Source organism: Saccopteryx bilineata, chromosome 3, assembly GCF_036850765.1.
Source record: "Saccopteryx bilineata isolate mSacBil1 chromosome 3, mSacBil1_pri_phased_curated, whole genome shotgun sequence".
NCBI lineage: Eukaryota > Metazoa > Chordata > Mammalia > Chiroptera > Emballonuridae > Saccopteryx > Saccopteryx bilineata.
In genome coordinates this window covers 285,296,954-285,320,481 of record NC_089492.1, presented here as the reverse complement: position 1 = coordinate 285,320,481, position 23,528 = coordinate 285,296,954, and the positions used below count along the sequence as shown (strand labels likewise).

The 23,528-nt window shown below is 54.5% G+C and overlaps 3 protein-coding genes across 4 annotated transcripts; 2 read left to right on the top strand and 1 right to left on the bottom strand.

Annotated features, from left to right (window-relative positions):
• Positions 1-1,173: 1,173 nt before the first annotated feature.
• On the bottom strand, positions 1,174-6,658 carry FBXO2 (F-box protein 2). Its single transcript, XM_066270438.1, has 6 exons — positions 6,533-6,658; positions 3,173-3,526; positions 2,613-2,742; positions 2,448-2,543; positions 1,861-1,999; positions 1,174-1,606 (listed from the first exon to the last, which is right to left on the bottom strand). The coding sequence occupies exons 1-6, from the start codon at positions 6,552-6,554 to the stop codon at positions 1,472-1,474; spliced, it is 876 nt and encodes a 291-aa protein (XP_066126535.1). The 5' UTR covers positions 6,555-6,658; the 3' UTR covers positions 1,174-1,471.
• A 16-nt stretch (positions 6,659-6,674) lies between these two features.
• FBXO44 (F-box protein 44) lies at positions 6,675-12,942 on the top strand. 2 transcript variants are annotated; one of them, XM_066270440.1, is made up of 6 exons: positions 6,675-6,807; positions 8,191-8,479; positions 10,262-10,388; positions 10,535-10,630; positions 10,721-10,856; positions 11,784-12,942. In XM_066270440.1, exons 2-6 carry the CDS (start codon positions 8,215-8,217, stop codon positions 11,949-11,951), a joined length of 792 nt encoding a protein of 263 aa, XP_066126537.1. In that variant the 5' UTR covers positions 6,675-6,807; positions 8,191-8,214; the 3' UTR covers positions 11,952-12,942. The 2 variants fall into 2 exon arrangements, with proteins under 2 accessions (XP_066126537.1, XP_066126536.1); XM_066270439.1 differs by lacking the exon at positions 6,675-6,807 and adding an exon at positions 7,113-7,238.
• A 3,112-nt stretch (positions 12,943-16,054) lies between these two features.
• Positions 16,055-23,451, top strand: FBXO6 (F-box protein 6). Its single transcript, XM_066270434.1, is given in 7 exon segments — positions 16,055-16,200; positions 18,390-18,685; positions 20,815-20,941; positions 21,427-21,522; positions 22,721-22,856; positions 23,017-23,168; positions 23,170-23,451. Coding segments are annotated over 6 exon segments (864 nt in total). The 5' UTR covers positions 16,055-16,200; positions 18,390-18,420; the 3' UTR covers positions 23,258-23,451.
• The last annotated feature ends 77 nt before the right edge of the window (positions 23,452-23,528 follow it).

The window sequence follows — 23,528 nt, the reverse complement described above, 5'->3', positions numbered from 1 at the left end:
CCAGGGAGCAGGGGCTGTGCCTCTGCCTTCAGACTGATTGGGCATTCTCTGAGGTTAGGGCTTTGCCTCCCTTGCCACACTGAGGATGTCCCCAGAGCAGGGATTATGCCTCCACCATTAGAATGGAAATTCCCCTACCCCTAGGGACACTAGATAAATCCCCTCCCAGGGTGTCCCCTCCTCAGTGTAGCCAGGATGATGACTCTTCCTGGGGCAAGGAGTCTCTTGTTCACCCCTGTCACTTCAGGGACCTGTACAGGGTCTGGCCCATTGTGGGGACTTCAAGAATCATGAGTGAAGGAATGAGTAAATGAATCAACCAATGAATAGTGCAGGCAGGCCCCAGCTTAAACTCTGGGATCCCACCTGCCCACTACAGGTGGTGTCAGGGCTCAGAGTCAAAGGAAAGCTTGGAGGGGCATGAGGACTTTTTGGTCACCTCATGGGAGAGAGCGGATGTTTCAGAACCCTCCACTGCCCAGGACCAGCAGCCAAGAGTCCTGGGAGGGGCCAGGTTTCAGAGCCGCTGGGGAGGCCAGAAAGAGAGTGCCTGGCCACATACCCTTCCCTCCTCCTTTCCCCTCAAGCCAGTGCCAGGGGCCAGCATCTGGGCAGGGCTTAGAAAATGACCAGTGAGACCAGATGCTAATGACTCCTGTCCCATTCTATAGCAAGCCAGGGAGGACAGCATGAAGTGGGCATCAACTGAAGAGGGGACACTAAGCTGACCCTTTCTGTGCCGCCTTACCCCCACCTTCCCATCCCCCAAGCCAGGTCACCTGCATGCATCCCTGGGCCCAGGAGAATCAGTACCCTAGATGAGGTGTTGCCATCCCCACCATCCTGCCTTCAGAAAGGAATGAGAGTGGGGAGCAAGAAAGGCCTGGAGGGTGGCCCCCCACACAGAGTGTCCCCCTCCCCCAATCTGGCCTCTGGGCAGCTTGGGTATCAGTCAGGCGCCAGGCCCAGCTCCCCACTCCTCGGCCTCACAATCCCAGCCTTTGTCCGCCAGCCCTGGCCTGGCTGGCTCTTCATCAGCCCAATGGGCCCTGGAAACCAAAGCAGTTGGAGCCCCACCAAGTATTTTTCCAGGCTGAGCCAGGGGCCCTCAGGAGACAGGAGACAGGAGACAGGGAAGGATGCAAAGTTCATTCATCCATTTGTTCATCCATTTCTTCCTTGAACAAATCATATTTATTGAACATCCATTTTGTGGCTGGCACTGTGCTAGGGGTGGGGGGTTCAGCGGCGCGCCCAGCCCAGGCCCAAGCCTCCTTCAACCATCTTATCTTTCAGGTGCAAATAATATGCCAACAAAACCCTTCTCTACCTGTGTGGGGGCTGGGCTTGGAGTAAAGGGCAGGAGAGGTTGTGCGTGGGGTGGTGAAGGGGAGGGTGCTACCACTAAGGCCTCTCTACCCCAGGCCTCTGCCCCTCCAGGGCAGCAAGGGGGAGCTACGGGAGGGATCCCTCAGGGCTCCACCCACACGCTGCTGTTGGTCACCCGGGCCCCGAACCAGCCCTTCCAGTAGACGGAGTCCTGCCCACCGTGCTCGAAGCGGACAAAGCGAACGCCGGGCCCGTAGTCGGTGAAAGTGTGGGAGATCTGGGGGTTGAGGAGAAGGGTCAGGGTCAGGGTCAGGGTCAGGGTCAGGGTCCGGGCCGGAGGCCTCCCCTGGCCGCCCTACCCGGCGCACTGGCCCGCCTCTAGCCCCACCAGATTTCTCAGCCCCCCGGCCTTCATTCACACCTGTCGGCCCTTCCAGCCCCGCCCGCCACGGGGCGGGGTTTCCACAAGCCCCGCCTGTCACATTCTGACATTCTGGTTTGGCTTCGCCGCCGCTATGCCTCCAAGCTCACCTCGATCCAGCCACCGTTGTCGCTGATTTGCGGCACTGCCACCTGCCCGCTGTTGAACTCGGCCAGCACGTCTTCGTGCTCCGACAGCAGCTTCACCGTGAGCTCATACAGGCAGCCCGCGTCATTGCGACCCGAGTACCTGCCCCAGAGAGGGAGCGGGGGGGGGGGGGGGGGGGGGGGGGGGGTGTCAGGCCTCAGCTGGTGAGCCTGGCCTTCTACAGAAGGTAACCCTGCCTGTCGACCCTCCTGCCCCTCTCCCCATTTTACAGAGAAGGAAACTGAGGCCAAAGAGAAGGTGACTTGCCCAAAGTCCAAACCCAAGGACTAAAACCTAGGTGGGCCAGACCCAACGTTGGGCCCAAAGCTAGCCCACAAATACATGTTTTGTTTGGACTGTTGACAGATTAAAACCCAAAAATATCTTTTGCCAACATTTAAACTCAGGAGAATAGGTGGATTTCACCTTCTCCAGGAGATCCGGCCCACGTGGCCACAACCACTAGAGTGAGGAGGCACTGGCCCCTGAGGGAGAGTAGTGGCTTTGTTCCCCACCCACTCCGTCCCCCCCTCCCCGCGGGACCACTCACCAGTCCTTCACCACGATGGCAGGCTGAGTGGTGTCCAGCAGTTCCTCCCAGTAGCCCTCAGCCTTCAGGTCAATGACCTGTGCTTTGCGACACCACCTGAGGGAAGTGAGTTAGGAAGGAGTGGTGGCCCCCTCTCCCCTTCCCACGCACCCCCCTTCTCCTTACTCAAAGGAGGAGGCAAAGAACTTCTTGACGCTCTCATCGTGGGGGAATTCCGTTCCACAGTCTCCGGGCAGCTCCTCCACCCTCCAGCCGTCCCCGCCATGCTCCACATCGCTCCAGCCCTCCAAGTCCTCTGTAGTAACAGGACAGCCCCATCCTAGTCACCCAGTCCTTGCTGAAGTGTGGCAGCGCTGACTCTTGTCCCTGTAGTCGGGTGCTGGGCCCACCCGTACTTTAATGATGTTGGGTGGGAGATGATGGTGGGGTTGAATGGCAGGCACTCCCTGTTGCCCCAGACTCCATCTCCCTCCTGGGAAGGTCCTACAGGGTTTGTCCTGCCTCAGCTCATGGAGGGTAAACGGATCTGGGAAACAGACCCCCCAGGGAACGGGAGGACAGGGAGATAATACTACAGTGTTTACTGGGGCTATTCTGTGCTGGGCATTGTGCCAAGCGCTGTATCTCCTTTAACCCTCAAAGCAGGCTGGTATTGTGTATGGCCCATTTTCCAGAGGGGGCAGCTGAGCCCCTCCAGCCATGGGGTAATAGGGCCTGACCCTCACCTTCCCCACACGGGTTGCGCAGCAAGTTGCGCCGCCTCTTGCTCAGGAAATAGAACTGCTGCCAGTGGTCGTGTTCGTCCTCGGAGCCGCCCTCCGGCACCAACCCCTCCTGCTGGCACTTGAGCAACCACAGGGGGGCGCCGTCCACCAGCTCCTTCCAGCGCAGACACACCAGGCGGCAGGCTTGCACGAGCTCTGCGGCCGGCAGCTCCGCCAGCACGCGCAGCAGCAGCGGCTCCGGCAGCTCGTCCAGATACGCCGCCTCATCCTCCTCTTCCCCAGCACTCGCCTCCTCCACGCACGCCTCCTCCTGCGGCTCCTCGGGGCTTGCCTCCTCGGGCTGGCCCACACTCTCTGCGGGGGTGAAGAGGTGGACGGGTGGTGACTCCCGCCAGACAGAAAGTCTTCCTACACTTCCCAGAACCCCAGTGTGTCAGGTAGCCAACCCCCAACCCAGCAGCTGGGACCAGAGATTGTGACCAGAAACTGGTGCCCAGTGGAAGACACCCAAAGGGGACCAGGACCACAGACCAGCCCCAAGTCCAAAGAGTGGCCTCACAGGCCTCAGTTTCCCTGAAGGGCCAGTACACCCCATACCTGAGCAGATAAAAGCAACTGATAATATTATTAACAGGAATGCCTTATGTTTCACATATGAACTTCTTTAATCCTTCCAACCACCCTCTAAGATCCCTGCTCCAATCACCTCCTCATGGAAGCCCTCCTGGATTTCCCAGTTACATCCTCTCAGCACCAGAAGTTTCAGTCCTTCCCAGGTTTGTCCAAGTGTGTGATGGTTTATAAAACACCTTTCTTGGGACTAGACTAGGGCATGAAGGCAGGGACGAGGTCTGGGAAACACTACTTCATCCCCAGTGCCTGGCATCCGCCACACTGTCAGCAGCTAATGTTTTGGGGGCACTTAGTGAGTGTAAGCCTGTTCTGAGCATTTTCATTTCATTTACCCTCTAAAACCTCACAGCATGTCTTCAAGGTATTTCCTGTGATCATCCCTATTTCACTAGTGAGGAAACTGAGGCACAGAGACGTGAAACAGCTGAGGCTCACACAGCAAATGAGTGCTTGGAGCCTAGATTTGAACCCAGGCAGCCTGACCCCAGAGCCACCTATAACCATCACACATCAATAAAGAATTCATTGAATTAGGAAGCACTGTGATGATTTTGATTCTGCAGGTGAAAATGCTCAGGCTCAGTGATGTGAACTGAATTGCCAAAGGTCACACTGCTAGTATTAGGGAAGGGGCCACAGGGATCTGAGGCCTGAGGGGAAGGGAAGAGGGGTCTGACTTGGGGATGGGGGAAAGGGGCTCATTAAGAGAGACTGTGTTTGTCAAACAGGGCAGTGTAACAAGTACTTGGAAAAGGATTTGGGTTTTTTTCCACTCATGGCCCTCAGTTTCCTCATCTCTAAAATGGAAGTAATCCTGGTGCCAGGCCATTCAAACAGCGCTAATGTTCAAATCCCCTGTGGAGGGGCAAGGGCATTCTAAATTGTAAGGAGGTGGACAAGTGTCCAGAGCTGTGGGCTGGACCGTCTTCTGGATCCCAGTTGGCCTCAGTTAGGCCATCCAAGTCTTAAGTAAATACCAAGTGCCCAGTGTCTCTGGAGAAGGGAGAGGGTATAGGGAGGAGATCGGGCCACTCTGGGAGATGGGGAAGGCCACAGTGCTCAGACATCAGATGGGGGGTCCTAAGGGCTGAACCCTGGAAAGCCAAGGTGGTGGTAGAAATAGGCCAGGAACTGGGGGAAGGAACAGGCAGAACCTGGACCCAAGTCTGGTCATTGCCAGGACCCCAGCCTGCCATCCCTTTACCTCCTCACATGAGCATTTTCTCCCTCTCCTCACAGTCAGATCCTTGATTACTGCATGTGGGTTTACCTCTTCAGAGCCCACAGTACACAGTGTGTCCTCAGTAGATCTTATATAGTCCATCTTATTCCGCACAACACGTCCCCTTCATTGTTAACTTTTTTTTTGCCACAAGTCTAGATGACATGGGGCTTTATTTACCCTCTCCCTTTTGGCAAAGAGGAAACTGAGGCCCAGAGATGCTTCCTGGCTTCTCCCAAGTCACGTTGCAGAATAGTGGGAAGTCAGAGAGAAAAATGCCAGGCCCCGAAGCCATATCACCTGCCCATCCTTCTGCCCACAGCTCTCTGGGGAGCAGGGCCCAGTGTCCTCACCTCTCCACCCCTCCCCCCGCCCTGCCCTGGCCCTGGTGGACACCTGATGCTCCCCGAAAGGTGCACCTCACCCAGTCCCCTCTTCTGGCCCCAGGCCTGGCATTTGAGGCCCCAGATCTGATTACAGGCCCCCCCACCCCCCGCTCAAGCACACACAACTCCCCACATTGTTGCTGTCGGAAAGTTATCTGGCCCTGGAAGCTGCCTCCGAAGGCTGATTCACTCACCTGGATTGGGCCCTGGAGTCCAGGGAATAGCTGGGCCCTGAGAAAAAGCAGGAGCCCATTCTGGGGCCCTATAAAAGGTGTGGCGAGGGGGCCACAGAGGATTGGGAGTGGGGACTGAAGGGGCTGGGGTGTTTAGGGCTGGGAGAAGGGAGCTTTACTACTGGAGCATGCATCAGTCTGTTTCCCATCACCTCCCCAAAGCAGCGCCCACTCTGAGATGAGCCTGCTGAGGACTGGATGGGGGAGTCTGTAGGCAAGACTTGTTCCCATCCTGACTCAGCTGGCAACCCCCACAGGCCAAGCCAGCTCAAAGGGTGGGGAGGAGGGGTCTCTGTGCCAGACAAGATGACTGGGCAGTCTCAGAGGGCCCTGAGCATCTGTGAGAGCTGGCGCCCCAACCCTCCCTGACCACTGGCCTGATCTCCACTGGGCATCGGGTCACCCAGATGAAGGGTGGCCCCTCCAGACAAGGGAACCCAGGAGGAAGGCTGGGATGGGGTGAGGAAAGGCCAGTAGCCCCCAAGAAATCCATGGGGATTCGGGCAGCTTAGGCCAGAGCTCGCAAATGGAAGAAGTTTATGGAAGAAAAGGGCTTGCAGCCTCCTCCATCCCAGGTGCCTCCTAGACTCCAGCCCAATAAACCTTCAGAAAGCTAGGAGGTGGGAACGTGGGATTACTCCTATGCTACCTTCCTGGGTAAATGGGACCCAGGAGTCCTCCCTCCCTGCCTGCCATTCTTGAGGCGTCCCTCCAGACTAAGATACCAGACAGAGGACTGTGCTCTTTTGAGAATGTCTCAAGGACTTTGCTTAGGTGAAAGTTGGCGGCGCTGGGTTTCGGGGGTCCCCCCTCTCTGTAGTACTCTCCCGCCTGCCCTGGTCTTCCCTCTCAGGCTGAGCGAGTGGGTCAGGGCTGCGGCGGCTACCTGGGTCACCGTCTCCGTCCATCGCTGCTGAAGGCGATCGCGAGAGGAGGAGGAGGAACCGGAGCGCTGCGAGGCTGCCCGAGTCCCGCGGCGTTGGCTAGTCTAGGTGCTGCCCCAGTCTGGGTCGGGTCCCGCCCGCCGCGACTCTTAAAGGCCCCCGCCTCCGCCCCCGCCCCGCCTTTGGCCCAGAGCCAGGACACCCCGCAGTCCTGGGCGGTCTGCCGGCGGAGGCCGGAGGCTGCAGGTTTCTCCGCTGATCCAGGAGGCCCGGAAAGGTCAGGAGTTGGGTGTTTTGTTGTTTGTTTGTTTTTGTTTTTTAATGGGGGGTCCTATCTGAGCCTTTTCCCAGCTGCCTCCTGGGGTGGCTGCTGGGAGGAGGAGGCGAGGGGGCAGGGAGAGTCTGGGTTACGCGGAGGGTGCGGGGCGCGCAGCCCAGGCAAAGGGGAGGGGCAGAGGCTCCTCCTGGAACCCCCCTCCCGGGGTAATTTTCCTACTTCGCGGTGGGGGGCGCGTCCCAGTCCCCCCCCCCCCCCCCCCCCCCGCGCACGCCGGGGCAGCTCCGTGAAGGGAGGGGAGCGGACAGTGGAGGCGGGGCCGGGGCGGGGCTAGGAGAGCGAGGACCCGGCCGCATCCACCCGCGACTGCAGGCGGCGGCAGGCATAGCTACCGCGACCGAGCGGGATATCGCGTCGGCTGCCGAGTGCAGGTGATCGGCAGGAGTGGGAGCAGGGAGTGCCGTGCCGCAGCGGGGGCGCGGGCGGGCCGGCGGGCGGGGACCTGGCGGGGGGCTCGGCGGTTTCTGGTCCCGGCGCCGTACGTGAGGTAGGCCCCGCGCCGACAAGTCCCAGGCCGTGGTGACTGCGCTGCGCAGCCTCCAGCGACCCTGCGGGCGGAAACCCGGGCTGGGGCTCCCTAGTTACGTAGGGGCCCGAGCCCCGACTTTGGGGGACATTTTAAAGTCACAACGCGGAACAGGGATCTGAAGATGCACGAGGGGACCTGGAGCTGGAGCCCAGCCACGGGAATAGGGCCGGGGGGAGGGGGGGTCTAGGAAAGGCTTTTCCATCGCTCACCCCTTCTCCAGTCCCAGCTGGGCAGATCATTTCCACTGAGGTCTTGGGAAAGTCACTTGAGCCCTTTGGACCTCCACTGACGACCATAATCATCCCTGTCCTCAACATCGAGTCCCCCTCTCCGAGGATGGGAGAGAGATGGGACAAGGTACCGGATAGGCTAAAATGCTTTGCGAGGCTGCGCGTTTCATTCTAAACACTGGCCTATTGAAACAGGCTGATTCTAGAATCAGAAAAGGCTCGGGCTCCTGACTGTGTGACTGTGGGCAGATCCAGGCACCTCTCCGCGGACCTCCTTAGCTTCCTTCAGAGGCTGATGTGAGATGCCCGTAAAAAATATAAAATAAAAATCAGAGCTCACCTTGATTGAGCTTCTGCTGTGTCACAGGCTCCTTGAAGCCTCCCCAAAAGGTAAGTGCTGTTCCTGGCTCCACCTAGGACACTGAGGCTCAAAGAGGCGCAGTGACTTTCCTGAGACAACCAATGGCAGGCCTGAGATGGGGACCACCACCACCGTGTGGTGCTGCAAATACCAGGTCCGGGAAAAGGCCTTGGTCTGTAGCCTAGCTTTTCCGTTTACCACAGCCGATCATTCAGAAGCCAGGAGCCATGGCGGTGGGGAACATCAACGAGCTGCCTGAGAACATCCTGCTGGAGCTGTTCACGCACGTGCCCGCCCGCCAGCTGCTGCTGCGCTGCCGCCTAGTCTGCAGCCTCTGGCGTGACCTCATAGACCTCGTCACCCTCTGGAAGCGAAAATGCCTGCGTGAGGGCTTCATCTCCGAGGACTGGGACCAGCCTGTGGCTGACTGGAAGATCTTCTACTTCCTACGGAGTCTCCACAGGAACCTCCTGCACAACCCGTGTGCTGAAGGTGGGGTGCAGAGTGGGTCCCCAGTACACATACTGTCAGGATACCAGCTAACATGTATTAAGCACTTACAATGAACTAGGTACTTTGAATGGTTTAAGTCTTTGATCCTCTCACAATAGCCCTAAAAGGTAGGTACTGGTACCCATTTTTCAGATGAGCAAGCTGAGGCCAAGGGTGGCATTTCTTATTCTATCCTTAAAATAGATACCTTTTCACCTAACCAGGCAGTGGCACAGTGGATAGAGCGTCAGGCTGGGATGCAAAGGACCCAGGTTCAAGACCCCGAGGTCACCAGCTTGAGCGCAGGCTCCTCTGGTTTGAGCAAGGCTCACCAGCTTGGACCCAAGGTCACTGGCTTGAGCAAGGGGTTACTCAGTCTGCTGTAGCCCCATGGTCAAGGCACATATGAGAAAGCATCAATGAACAAATAAGGTGTCGCAATGAAAAACTGATGATTGATGCTTCTCATCTCTCTCCATTCCTGTCTATCCCTCTCTCTGACTCTCTCTCTCTGTCTCTGTAAAAAAAAAAAAAAAAAAAAAAAAAAAAAAGCCTGACCTGTGGTGGCGCAGTGGATAAAGCATTGACCTGGAAATGCTGAGGTTGCCGGTTCGAAACCCTGGGCTTGCCTGGTCAAGGCACATATGGAAGTTGATGCTTCCAGCTCCTCCCCCCTTCTCTCTCTCTGTCTCTCCCTCTCCTCTCTAAAAAAAAAAATAAATAAATAAATAAATAAATAAAAATAAAATAAAATAAAATAAATTTTTAAAAAAGATACCTTGGCCTGACCTGTGGTGGCGCAGTGGATAAAGCGTCGACCTGGAAATGCTGAGGTCGCCGGTTCGAAACCCTGGGTTTGCCTGGTCAAGGCACATATGGGAGTTGATGCTTCCTGCTCCTCCCCCCGTCTCTCTCTCTCTCTCTCCTTCTCTCTCTCCTTTCTAAAATGAATAAATAAAATTTAAAAAAATAAAAAAGATACCTTTTCTATAGCTATTTAGGACTAATATGCCCCCAGACACAAGACCGGGGAGTCAGCCATGTTTTGTTGGCATAGTTCCCAGTCTCCAGGGCTAGGCCTAATAGGACCATCCCAGAAGTTAAAGGGGGCTTTGCCTATGGAAGAATGAGAGATCCAGTCTTCTGTCCAGTACATTTCAACAACAGGTGAAACAAGACTTCTGCAGTCTTGCTATGTTCCAACTCGTCAGCTAGACACTGGGATGGGGTGGGATGGGAGCCTCATTCTCTGTTATGTATCCCGATTCTGGAGCAAAATGATGATAAAACAACTCCAAGCTCTCCAGAGCTTTCAGATGCCTACCTCATTTGACTCCACAACAGCTATGTTCTTGACCAGCAGTTAGCACACTATGGTCCATGAGCCAAATCTGGCCCAGGGGCTAAGAATAATTTTTACAGTTTTTAAGGGTTCTTTTTTTTAAAAAAAATACTATGTGATAGAAACAGTCTATAGCTCACAAAACCGAAAATATTTTGGCCTTTTACAGAAAGTTTGCTAGTTCCTATTCTTGACTCCAGTTTCTAAAGGACAAAACCAAGGCTCAGAAAGGGAAAGCAACTTGCCCAAGATCACACAGCCCAGTATTGGTAGGGGTAGGACTAGCCCCAGAGGCACACACTATTGATGTGCAGTGCCCCACAGCACAGGGCTTGAGGGCAACCGCTGTTATCCTGGGAGAAGCAGCAGGAGGAAGGAGCCCTTCAGAGAGGTGACCACTGGGGGAACTCCCTTTGATGTAAACTGTGCTTTCCTGACAGAGGGATTTGAGTTCTGGAGCCTGGACGTGAATGGAGGTGATGAGTGGAAGGTGGAAGATCTCTCTGGAGACCAGAGGAAGGAATTCCCCAATGACCAGGTCAAGAAATACTTCGTGACTTCTTATTAGTAAGATCCAAGGTCAGGGGGTCTCAGATGGGAGGGAAGCCCAAGTCACTGCACCCTGGGGTCTCTCCTGCTCTGGGAGGGCAGTCCTAGCCTTCCAGTGCCCTAGTGGTGAGTCCCAGCGCCTCCCACCCTCCGTCCACCCCCAGCACCTGCCTCAAGTCCCAGGTGGTGGACCTCAAGGCCGAAGGGTATTGGGAGGAGCTGATGGACACCACACGACCGGACATCAAGGTCAAGGACTGGTGAGTGTCTGGGGGGCCTGCCACTCAGGCTCCCCGCCCCACCCTGCCCCCCATCTCGAAGGCCCTAATGGGCCTTCCCTCTGCCTGCAGGTTCGCAGCAAGGCCAGACTGCGGGTCCAAGTACCAGCTGTGTGTTCAGCTCCTGTCATCTGCACATGCACCTCTGGGGACCTTCCAGCCAGACCCAGCAATGATCCAGCAGAAGAGTGATGCCAAGTGGAGGGAGGTATGTGGGCCAGGAAGGGGCAGGGGGTACACTGCCCAAGGCTGAGATGATAGCCTCACAGGCCTTGGTTCAAATCCAAGCTCTGCTGCTTCTCACCTGGGCTTTGGCTACTCTGAGCTCTGAAGGATGTCAGTGCAATGATGCCGGTAAAGCCATGTTCCAGGTTGACTGTTATTAATGACTAATATTGGTTGTTACTATTGTCTAGACCAGGGGCCAGCAAACGTTTTCTTAAAAAAGCTAGATAAAAACATCTATAGGCTTTGCAGGCCGTACTGTGTCTGTCACAACTACTCAACTCTTCAGCTCTGCCATTGTGTCACGAAAGCAGTTTAACAAGTGGACATGCCTGTGTTCTAATAAAATTTTATTTACAAAAATAGGCAGCGGGGGAGCTAAGCCATAGTTTGCCAACTCTTGATCTAGACTAGTCCTGTCCAATAGAACTTTCAGCAATAATAGAAATGGTCTGTCTGCACTGTCCGGTATGGTCACCAATAGCGACATGTGACTGTCGAACACAGTAAGAGCCAGTTCCTAGTGTGGTTGAGGAACTGAATTTTTAATTTTATCTAACTTTAATTAATTTCCATTTAAATAGCTTTATGTGCCCAGTGATGAGTACATTGCACATCCTTTGGCAGCTTTCAAATTTTTCTTCAGTTGCTCTGCGCTGCACTTAGATAATAATCCTGTAGAGTGGACCCTCCAGGTTCCACCTCAGTTTATAGAGGAGGACACTAGGGGACAGAGAGGGGCAGTCATCTGCCCAACATCACAGAGTAAGAACTAGAACTCAGTTCTGCTGACTCCTGGTTTAACACGAAGACAGCAGCCCCTTCCTTGTCCCCGGCCCCTTGGACAGTGCCACCCTCGGGGTCAGCTGCCCTGACCTCTCTCCCTCCCTCTGCCTGACCCCCCTCCCAGGTCTCCCACACGTTCTCCAACTACCCACCCGGCGTCCGCTACATCTGGTTTCAGCACGGTGGCGTGGACACTCACTACTGGGCTGGCTGGTATGGCCCAAGGGTCACCAACAGCAGCATCACCATCGGGCCCCCCGCTGCCCTGATGCCCCCAAACCCCCATCCGTAGAACCCTAACTGGTAAACTGTTGTCAGAGGAAGGCTGGGCTTGGGAAGGGGTGTTGGGCTGGGCTCCCCCAGACTTCCTAGTTCGTCCTTGCCCTCCAGTTGCCTCTTCTTTGTGGCCCTCCTCACTTGAGCAGCCATCACATGTAGTGGACAGCCAGCTCACCTGAGGGCTTGGCCTGAATGGTGATGGGGGAGGCTTGTGGCACCTTTAAGAGATGGGGCCCCTGAGGTTAGGGACGTACAGGATGTCCCCTGTCCCCACGACTTCTTCCCCAGACTCCTCTGAGGGTGCATCTCCAAGCTCAGATGGCAACCTAGGTCTGTGTTCCCACCTTCCCCTCCTGGGCCTTTCCCCTTGTCTCTTTTGGGGGGTCCTTGGAGCAGGGACAGTGTGGAGGACCTCTGGCAAGCCTGTGGCTGCCTTGGATCATGCAGATGCTGAGAGGTGACTAGGTAGCTCAGACAGATCTGGGAGTGGACAGAGGGCTTTATTCTCCAGTCTTCTGTCCCATTCTCTGCTACTCTCAAGCTTTCGCTCAGCCCACCTGCTCAGAGAGGTGGTGTGGCCCAGGGGCTCAGGCCTCATCTGAGATGGGCAGGCCTGGGGTAAGGGAGGCTGGAATCCATGCCAGGTCGGGACTGTCCTCACCGTCAATGAAGCCCCAGAAGCCAGATGGGGGTGGGGCTCTTCAGAAGACCTCCGGAATCCTGTGTGTGGTGACCCAGGGCAGGTGGTGCAGAATTGGGCTCTGATTCTGAAAGCTATAATGTGTGGCTTAGGATGAGTGGGCTGGGGTTTTCAAGGACGACCTGTCCACCTCCACGCCTAGACCAGGCTCCCTGGGGCTTGGAGAGCATTCCAAGCCCACACCCCACCCTTGGAACTGCCATTCACAGGACCTCCCCCCACCCCCGCCCTATGCCTCTTCCTCTGCTGAAGGGACAGCAGTGCTCTGATCCTGCCCCTGCTGCATGCAGCCAAATAAAAGGTTTCCCAGCCCAACTTGTGCCCTGTGGTTTCTGGATTGGGGAGGTGGGAAGAAGGGCAAACCTCATGGGAAGCCCCAGACCTGCAGAAGTGGCAACATGTGGCTTCTGTACAAAGTACAGAGAGGGGTTGACATTTTAGGAGCCAGCCCATCACAGAGCCAGGGTCATGGGACAGACCCCTTGATGAACTTCAAACACCTTGTCCCAGCAGTCATCAGCATTGCTACCTTCTTCCTCTGAGGCCTGGCTGCAAGCCTGGGGGTGGGCTGTGTGGATATCTCCTGGCAGCCCCTACATACACCTCATGCTGGGTCAGCAGTGACATCTCAGGTACTGCTTACTGGTGTTTCCCTTACTCTGCCAAGAGCTTTAGTGACATTAGATGAAGCCAAGGCATTTAGAATGGTGCCTCGCATATTGTATGTACACAATAAATACTGTTAAATGTAATTATCTCACTCAACAATGAGCAAGCCTGGCCAGGTGGTGGCGCAGTGGATAGAGCATCAGAGTGGGATGCAGAGGATGCAGGTTCAAAACTCCGAGGTCCCTGGCTTGAGTGTGGGCTCACCAGCTTGAGTACTGTGTTACTGGCTTTAGCATGAGATCATAGACATGACCCCATGGTCCCTGGCTTGACCCAAACGTTGCTGGCTTGACCCAAGGTCGCTGGCTTGAGCAAGGGGTCACTCGCTCTGCTGTAGCCCCCCCCTCACCCCCACCAAGGCATATATGAGAAGGCAATCAATGAACAACTAAGATACCGCAATAAAGAATTGATGCTTCTCATCTCTTCTCTCCTGTCTGTCTGTCCCTGTCTATCCCTCTGTCTCTTTCTCTGTGTCACACACACAAAAAGAAACTCCAAAAACCAATGAGCTAGATTAGGGCCTTAGGGCAAGGACCACCACTCATGACACTTACCTATATGACAAGTTGGCAGCTGACACCCTTCTCTGGAGGAGATACAGCCCTAACGACTTCATGTGATCTGGTTAGGCACCCCTGGGCAGTGCAAAGTATGCACAACATTTTGTGGTTCCCTGAAGTACCAGGTGCTTGATAACTTTGTAGAATTGTTACCAGGGAAATGACAAACTCTCAATGCTTGTGTTCTTGAGAGAAAGAATTCAGTCAGGAGACAAAGTGCAGCAAGTAAAGCAAGGATTTATTGGCCCTGCAGGAACACGCTCAGAAAGGTCTGGGCGGGCCACTCGCTTGTGAGAATGAGTGCCTCAATCAGTTACAGAGCTTGGGACATGAAACAAGGAAGGGGCCTAGGATAAAAGAAGCAAAAGGAGGAGCCTTGGCAGTCCTGCTTTGGTTTTCTAGATATGTTACAGGCAAGAAAGAAATGGGCCTAGGCAGGCCGCTTTGGATCACTGGGAAGTCAGAGAAAAGGGGGTCCTTGGAGACAGGTTCAGGGGGTTAGCCTGGCATGAGCTGCTGCCGCCCGCTGCTCCCCTTGTTGCAAGTCTCATGAGATCCTTTCGAGACTTCAATCGCCAGTCCACCAGAAATTTCGTGCTGGTTAATCATATACCCAAAAATTATAGACTGTATAATCTTCATACATTAGGTGGTTAACTCTTTCACAGACCGGCACAAAACTGCTGGCAGACCAGTGGTTGAAAACCACTGCTTTAGAGCTTAGGAGAAAGAGAGAGGCGAGGAAAATTCACGGGGGGCAGGACAATATGGGGAGGGGAGGCTCGGGTGTGCTCCCCAGGGAGAGAGCACACTTCACACTGGGTTCTTCATCCCTTCATGCTAAGGGCTTTTAAGAGTGATCTTAGGGTAGGTTCCAGGGGAGGATCCCAATCAAATATTCATCAGCTCTCCAGGTGCCTCCTTTCAGGGTTGTGGTCTCCACTGATTTGTCAGGGCCAGAAAACAGGGGTAATTAGTCAATGCAGTTGGTCCTGAGGTCAGCCCTGTCCTCGCTTGTCTGGTTTTGCTGCTTTTCTGGGTTTGGAGCTGAAACACAATTGAGGACTAGGTGTACTTGAGACAGGTCGGAACCTCATTGCTCTGGGGGCTTAATCTTTAAGGTATCATCTCCTGCCCCCTTGTTCACTCCCCTGCTAAGGGTAGTCTAACCCGCAGGACCAGAAACATGCCAGGGGAGGAAAGGTCAGGGAAGGGTCCGAACCACATGACTAGCAATGTGAAATCAGAGGGTCTAAGCTGCATGACCAGCAACATAGTGGAGGAAAGGTCACCCTGGGGGTAAGGTCCTTGTTTTCCCAGTTTTGCTCATTACTAGGCACCCAGGGCTTCCCACCCTGGTGACCTTCAGTGCCTGGCCTGTGGTTCTTGCTCTGCTCATGTCTCATGGCCTATCACAGAATGAAGAAGTAATTAATTTAATCCTGGCAAAAATGCAAAGAAGCTTTAACTTTTAAGTAAAATGAAGCCGGCCCTTGGTCTAGCCCCAGGGGAGGTAGGAATCAGACTAAGGCTGACTTTCTTCTCTTCTTTTTTAAATGTTTATTTTTATTATTATTTATTGACTTTAGAGAGAAAGGAAGGGAGGAAGGGAGGGAGAGAGAGGGAGGGAGAGAGCGAGAGCGAGAGCGAGAGCGAGCGAGAGAGAGAGAGACAGGAACATTGATCTGTTCCTGTATGCGCCCTGACCCGGGACCAAACTGGCAACCTCTGCACTTCAGGACTATGCTCCAATCAACTCAGCAATCCGGCCAAGGCGGCTGACTCACATTCAGCAACCACCCTCCAGGGAGGAGCCCACTGGTCCCACCGGTCCCACCTCCCTTCTTTCCCTCACGAACAGGTTGAGAGGTCTGAGGAATGGCCGGTACGGGGGCGGAGTCTTAAGGGCTTGGTTGGAAGAGCCTGGGGCCTCCCCGGAGGCAGGAGAAAGCAAAGGGAAAAGATGGGTGCCAGTTGCTGAGCCTCCCACCGCCTGGAAAGAAAGGCTGAGGTTTAGGAAACGAGGTCCTGAGTTCCCGTACGGTGGCCCCGACCGTGAAGACTCCAGACTTCTTTTCCCGGGGCGGAAGAGATGACCCGGCGTCAGTATCACGAGGTGATTGATCCCCTACGGCAGGTGCCGAGGGGGCGAGCCGAGCGCGGCCCGTGACGCCAGCGCGGGGCGGGGCGAGGCGAGAGCCCTGGGCGGGGCGAGGCCGGAGCGGACAGCGCGGCGGAGGCCGCAGGCTCCAGACTGACGCGTAGCTGGGGTCTCGCCAGGGCGTCCTGTCCTGTGTCCAGGTCGCGGCCCAGCGAGAGGACAGGCAGGGGTACGACAGGCGCCGGCGGGGGCTTGAGAAACCAGCGCCGGGAGGCGGGGTGCGGGGGGACCCGGGGCATTCACCGCGGACGCTGTCTAGGGCGGGGCGGATCGTGACTCCCGGGACCGTGGGGTGGGGTTCCGGTGGGGTGCGGGGCTGGGGCTGGTCTCCCGGGTCTGGTCGCGCGCTGCGCGGGGTCCCCCGTCGCCCAGCCCTGACTCCGACTCTGGGCCGAGCCGGTGGGACCCCTACCCCCAAAACTGGCTTGACCTCCAGGCCACACCTCGCGGGCGACACCCTAGGTGGGGGACGAACTGGGACCTGCCGGCACTCGCACGCCGCGGGGCCTGGGACAGGCGCCCGACTTTTCCTACCGTCAGCTTTTGCTTTTGAGAAATTGGTCCTGGTAACAGCGCTTTGAGGAGTCGTTGGGAGGGTCTACGGGTGAAAGGCTAGCGCGTGACTCCGGACCGGGCACGTGGGAAGCCCAATAAGTGCGAGGTGACTTTTTAGGGCTGGCGTGGACGTTTTAAATGTTTACAGTTCCTCCTAAAATGTCAGAAGAGGCCGCATGAGTTTATCCATCATAGTATTTTACACAATGTACAAATGACTTTCTTACCAGTTTATTTTCTCTCTGCCATGCTAAAACGCTGCTTCCTGGGCAGGAGCTAGAGTGTGGCCCACCCTCAGTTTTTTCAGGAACAGGAACTTAGAGAAGACGCTCAACTGCTTCTTTGTCCCAGCCTCCATAGAAAATGAAAAGTTCTACCAGTGCCTCTAGGTGTGGGCGGAGAATATACCCTCCTCCCCCACCCCCGCGGGGTGGGGTGGGGTATCCGTTTAGAGTTCTGCACTACCAGAACCCTCGGGCAAGATCCAGGCCACTGCGGATGGTGGCACCGAAAATTCTTCAAAACCCTTGTGCGACGTAGATGTAGAGGAAGTAAGGCATTCTTGGGATCAGATAGCTACTACTACTTTGGTTTTGGTTTTCGTTTTGGTTTTGGTCTAATAATAACAGTGTTAGTGGTGACGTCCCGTGCTAAATGCTTTCCTTGTACTAACTGGACTGCCCCAGCCCTTCTGAGGCTGGGACAGTTATCACCTCCTTTTCACACCACCCGGGCAGTCTTGCTCGATGTTGTCCTGGGATGCAATAAAGATTTTATAACAGTGAATTCACAGCACTAAAGTATCACTACAAATGCTTGCAGACAACAGGGCAGCCTCAGCTAAATCTTACTGTTCACCAACTTAAAATATACATGTTCTTTTTTAAAGAGAGGAGTGTGTGTGTGTGTGTGTGTGTGTGTGTGTGTGTGTGTAGTGGGGGGAACAGGAAGCATCAACTTGTAGTAGTTTCTTCTCATATGTGCCTTGACAGGGTAAGCCTGGGGTTTTGGAACCTGTGATCAGTGCTTTATCCACTGCACCACCACAAATCAGGCTACAATTATTTAATGGGGGAAAAGGCCTTTTTAAAAAAAATTGATTTATTGATTTGAGAGAGAGAGAAATATCAATTTGTTGTTCCACTTATGCATTCATTGGCTGACTCTTGTATGTGTCCTGACTGGAGATCAAACCTGCACCTTGGTGTATGGGAGGGGTCCCCAACCTACGGCCTGGGGGAGGCATGCGGCCCCCTGAGGCCATTTATCCAGCCCCCTCCGCACTTCCAGAAGGGGCACCTCTTTCATTGGTGGTCAGTGAGAGGAGTACATTGACCATCTCATTAGCCAAAAGCAGGCCCGTAGTTCCCATTGAAATACTGGTCAGTTTGTTGATATAAATTTACGTGTTCTTTATTTTAAATATTGTATTTGTTCCCATTTTGTTTTTACTTTAAAATATGTGCAGTGTGCACAGGGATTTGTTCAGTTTTTTTATAGTCCGGTCCTCCAGTGGTCTGAGTGACAGTGAACTGGCCCCCTGTGTAAAAAATTTGGGGACCCCTGGTGTAGGGAGACAGTACTCTAACCAACAGCTACCTGACTAGGTTGGGAGAAAGGCCTCTTTAAAAATTAAGCCTGTATTTTGAGCACCTGCAGTGTACTGGAAGGATGCTCAGATGCTTGTCTTAACCTCTCTTCTTTTATAACAGAAGTAGGACTGGGAATCCCTGGCCCACGACCCTCAGGATCTGAGGAGTCCACCTTCTTGGTCAGGGCTATAACCACCTTTGCCCCCCACAGGCCTGTGTGTGCACCCACCCCCACCCCAGCTATGGCCCTGGTCAGCATGAATGAACTGCCTGAGAACATCCTGTTGGAGGTATTCACACACGTGCCTGCCCGCCAGCTGCTGTTGCACTGCCGCCCTGTCTGCAGCCTCTGGCGTGACCTCATTGATGTTATGACCCTCTGGAAACGCAAAAGCCTGCGTGAGGGCTTCGTCACTGAGAACTGGGACGAGCCTGTGGATGACTGGAAGATCTTTTACTTTATATGTAGCCTCCGCAGGAACCTCCTACGCAACCCATGTGCTGAAGGTGGGCTATTTCCTTTCTCCCCTTTCCAGAACCTCAGGGCCTTTGCACTTGCTATGCCCACATTACCTGAAATGTGCTCTCAAAACGTAACATGTACCATGCTTCTCTTGGTTGCTCCTCCTCCTTGAGTTCTGTTCAGACTTAAACTGGTCTATTTAAAAACAGCCCTCCCTCCCTCTACTCTGTCACCTCCATTTGGTTCCTTATTACCTTTTTTATTTTTTGTATTTTTCTGAAGCTGGAAATGGGGAGAGACAGTCAGACAGACTCTCGCATGCGCCCGACCGGGATCCACCCAGCACGCCCACCAGGGGGTGACGCTCTGCCCACCAGGGGGCGATGCTCTGCCCCTCCGGGGCGTCGCTCTGTTACGACCAGAGCCACTCTAGCGCCTGGGGCAGAGGCCAAGGAGCCATCCCTAGCGCCCAGGCCATCTTTGCTCCAATGGAGCCTCTCTGCAGAAGGGGTGGAGAAGCAGATGGGCGCTTCTCCTGTGTGCCCTGGCCGGGAATCGAACCTGGGACTTCTGCACGCCAGGCCGACGCTCTACCACTGAGCCAACTGGCCAGGGCTAGAATTACCTTTTTATCTGACTGGGTGTTTTTTCTCCACCACAAACTTCAAGTTCTAGGGGCCTAATGGATCTTGTTTGCCACTCTACGTCCAGTGTCCACAATACCTTCACATAGCAGATGCTCAAGAAGCATGTTGAATGTATAAACATTTTGCCCCTGTAGCTCAGTCTGCACTGCCTAACGTTTATGGAGGGCTTCCTCTGTGCCAGGTGTGGGCCTGAGCTCTTCACAGTGTCATTACCCTCCCGTCATCCCAGGTATTCAGATGAAGAAACAGGATTTGGAGAGGTGACTGCAGTCATATACTTTCAGGCCCATTTAGCCCGTGTTCTCTTGTATTCGCCAGGTTATTTTTCCTTGTTCAACACCTACTACATACTAGGCACCTTGCTCCTTACTGGGGCTGTGGCAGCAAACGATTAAGAGGCAATGTTTGTGTGCTCAGAATTCCTTTCATGCCTATTTTCTCTTTATCTTCACATGGATCCCAGGAGTTGGCCAAAGAAGTAGAGCTAGTTCCATTTTACAGATGGGAATGTTAGGCCCTAAGGAAGACATGTTTCTTGCCTCAAGATCCAGAAATGTCCACCTGCTGAAGGCCCTCGGGTCCATCTCATAAGACAGTCAGCGTTTCAGACACTCATCTCTCTCCGCGTGACCCAGGTTGCATTCGGAAGCTGCCCAACCAGGCCGCCAGTGCAGCTCAGCCCTGCAGAGCCCCCTGCAGCCTTGCCCTCCCCAGGCCCTGAGCCCAGCGATGGCCAGTCCAGCCTCACTCACATCTCTCCTTAGGTCCACACTCGGTGCAGCCCAGCTCCTGGATTTGTGTCACCTGTCTGGTTCTCTACTGGGGGAACTCTCAGCACCTGAGAAATAGGTGTGGGCTCCTTGTAGCGAGAGCAAGGGAGTAATCTGTAAAAGTTCTCCTGGTGATTGTTCTGGAAAGCCGTGGCGAGAAACACCTGTTTTCTAAGGTCCTCTCAGCTCAGTCTGAAGAGGGAGACCAGACCTGTTGAGCCAAGCTGGTGGGACTCCTTCCACAAATATGGGGCTACTAATGCCAACAACCTAGAGGGTGCTTATACTCCCACTTATTAACCTTCCTGCTCACCATAGAGGTTCCTATGACCCACCAGCAAACCTGTAAACGGTCCTCATGCCCCTCAGATGTGTTACATAGTTAGGGTGTTGGGGGAATATCAGTTGTTAAGTGGTACTCGTTGGGACAAATGCATATTAGCCATTCAGAACAGATGTGCCATCATAGGCCCTTGGTAATGTAATGTTCTGAGAACTGAAACTTAATTTCCCAGACACCCTCAACAACATGAAAGTGGGGGAAGGTTGGTTTTTTTCCCCCAGTTCATGTTAGGAGTTGAGGGTCCCAGATCAGAGTGGATAGGGTGGGGACTGGTGTGGAGGAGTGCACCTCCAAGGCGCAGTGGGCTGCACACCTTGAGACCTGAGCATAAGCAGGCCCCTGCGCTCTCCATCTGTTGCTCCTGGGACCAACGGAACTGTACAGTGACATTTACTCAGATCTATTTTTCCTAGAGGGTATGACGTCCTGGAAAATCGACTTCAATGGGGGTCACCAATGGAAGGTGGAGAGCTTACCTGGAGACCACGGGACAGGTTTTCCTGACTCCAAAGTCAGGAAGTACTTCGTCACATCCTTTGAGTAAGACAAACTGAAGCAAGTAGGCTGTTTTGGGGAGAGAGGGTCAGGACACCTTTTGCCAAATCCCAAACCTGCCTGCATCAGACCCTCTGCGAAGCTCAAGGGAGGTGGTTCCAACAGCAGCTCAGAGGCTTCTGCCTCCTGGGGCAGAAGTCAACTCAGGGACTGGGCGTGGAGATCTAGATAAGGAGGCTGGGAACCCATGGGGTAGTGAGGCCGTCAGGTGTCTACAGGCTATCCCTAACCTAGAAACAGGACTTCCTTGGGCCCCTGGGAGACTGGGCCTGTGGACAGGGATGCCACCCAGGCACAAGGGGGTCAAATTGAATATTTCTCATGGGCCTTCAACATAGGAACCAGAGTCAGCACTAGCCACTACCTGTCCTGCAGTGATCGGGGGCACTGGTGGGTCCCCTGAACCAGCCCCTGGGACCAGGCCTCACAGAGCACACCTGGGAATGCATGCCTTTCCTTCTGCTCCCCAGTTTGTGCCTCAAGTCGCAGCTGGTGGACCTCAAAGCCGAGGGCTACTGGGAGAAGCTAATGGACGTGTACCGGCCTGACATTACCGTTACAGACTGGTGAGTGAGGCCTGAGTCCCACATTCTATTCTCCCCTTTTCCTGAGAACACCTGGAGCGAGTGCCCTTTCTGTGCCCAGCGGTGTTCTAGGGCAGTGGTCCTCAACCTTTTTTGGGCCAAGGACCGATTTAATGTCAGAAAATATTTTCACAGACCGGCCTTTAGGGTGGGACGGATAAATGTATCACATGACCGAGACAAGCGTCAAGAGTGAGTCTTAGACGGATGTAACAGAGGGAATCTGGTCATTTTTAAAAAATAAAACATCGTTCAGACTTAAATATAAAAAACGGAAATAATGTAAGTTATTTATTCTTTCTCTGCGGACTGGTACCAAATGGCCCACAGACCGATACCGGTCCGCGGCCCGGGGGTTGGTGACCACTGTCCTAGGGCACGGGCAGGCCCAAAACCCAGGTCAACCCAACTTATACCCCGCTAGCAGACAAATCCATCATTTGCTCATCCAACAGCACCTCCCTGCCTCCCCACAAACCTGTGTCAGCAGGAGACATTAACCCCATTTTACAGATGGGGATACTGAGGCCTACAGATGAATTGTCACAAACAGGCACTAGAGCATCACACAGCCAAGACATAGCCTTTCTGGACCTCACAGACGCCAAAATGCCTTCAAGTCTGCCTGCCCTGCCCCCCGTGACCATTCATCCCACAGCTTTCTCAGGCTCCTTCCCTGCAGAGCTGTGCCAGGCTGCCAGGCTCTGCCTTGGCCCATGACAGAAGGACCCCAGTTCCAACCTGGGCAGCACTCATGAGTGTGAAGGGACAGGATTTGAGGGCTGTGCAGAGTTGGGGGGTGGGGAACGGGGACAGCAGGGCTAAGCAGAGGGGAAACTGCCAGCCCCCACCACACAGGCCTTCTCTTGAGACCCACGATTGAGTCCACAGCTGGCCCACTGTCATTTATAGGCGACACAGCTCCGACAACCTGCGCCTTGATCTCTATAGAGAGCCTTTTGCTTTCAAAGGTGAAATACCCAACAGTTGCTCTTTTCTCAGAGGGAGTAACCAAGGCCCAGTGCAATAGACTCTTTACCCTGGGAGTACAAAGAAGGTGGGCCTCATGGGCCTCACAAGGAAATGACTCAGAGCTCCAACTTGTAGGCCTGCTTGCCTGCCTACCACCAGGGCCCCCTACATCTTGGGGTGTGTAGTCCTGAGCCCCACACTCCCCTAGGTTTGCCGCCAGAGCAGACTGCGGCTGCACCTATGACATCCAAGTACAGCTGGTTTCAGCTGACTACATCGCCTTGGCCTCCTTCGAGCCCCCACCTGTGACCATCCCTCAGTGGAACGATGCCACGTGGACAGAGGTGAGGTCCCAACTGCTTGCCAGCCACCCACTCACTCCTCCCAGGGGCTGCAATCCCCCCACTCCCACACGAGGCTCCTCCCTTCTCTGCAGTTGAGTGGTCACTCATCTCATCCGCTCTCCAGTCCTAGTGGTCACTTCCTCTCCTCTCCTCCCTCCAGGTTTCCCACACCTTCTCAGATTACCCTCCAGGTGTCCGCTACATCCTCTTCCGGCATGGGGGCAAAGACACACAGTACTGGGCAGGCTGGTACGGGCCCCGTGTCACCAACAGCAGCATCGTCATCAGCCCTAAGAGGACCAGGAACAGAGCCCTCCACAGCTCAACCCAGGACCATGCAGAGGCAGGAAGAGGAGGCTGCTGACTCACCCACCCCACCTCATTTCTATAAGCTCTCCTGACAATCTGTCATTGATAACCAATTATCCATCTTGACCCTGCCAGCTGAGCACCCAAAGTCCCCTCCAGGCAAGAGATGAGCCTATCATGGGGAGCAAGTCTCTCTGCCCCAGTTCTAAACTTAAGCAAACCCACCAGTTTGTGGTAACTTACATGAAGCTCTGATATTTTGTCATAATAAACGTTTTCAGTAAAACCAGCCTGAGGTTGGATCTAGGAGTGGGGGTTAGGGGGTCCCTGGCACAGTAGTGGCGAAGCAGCCCCTCCCCCAGG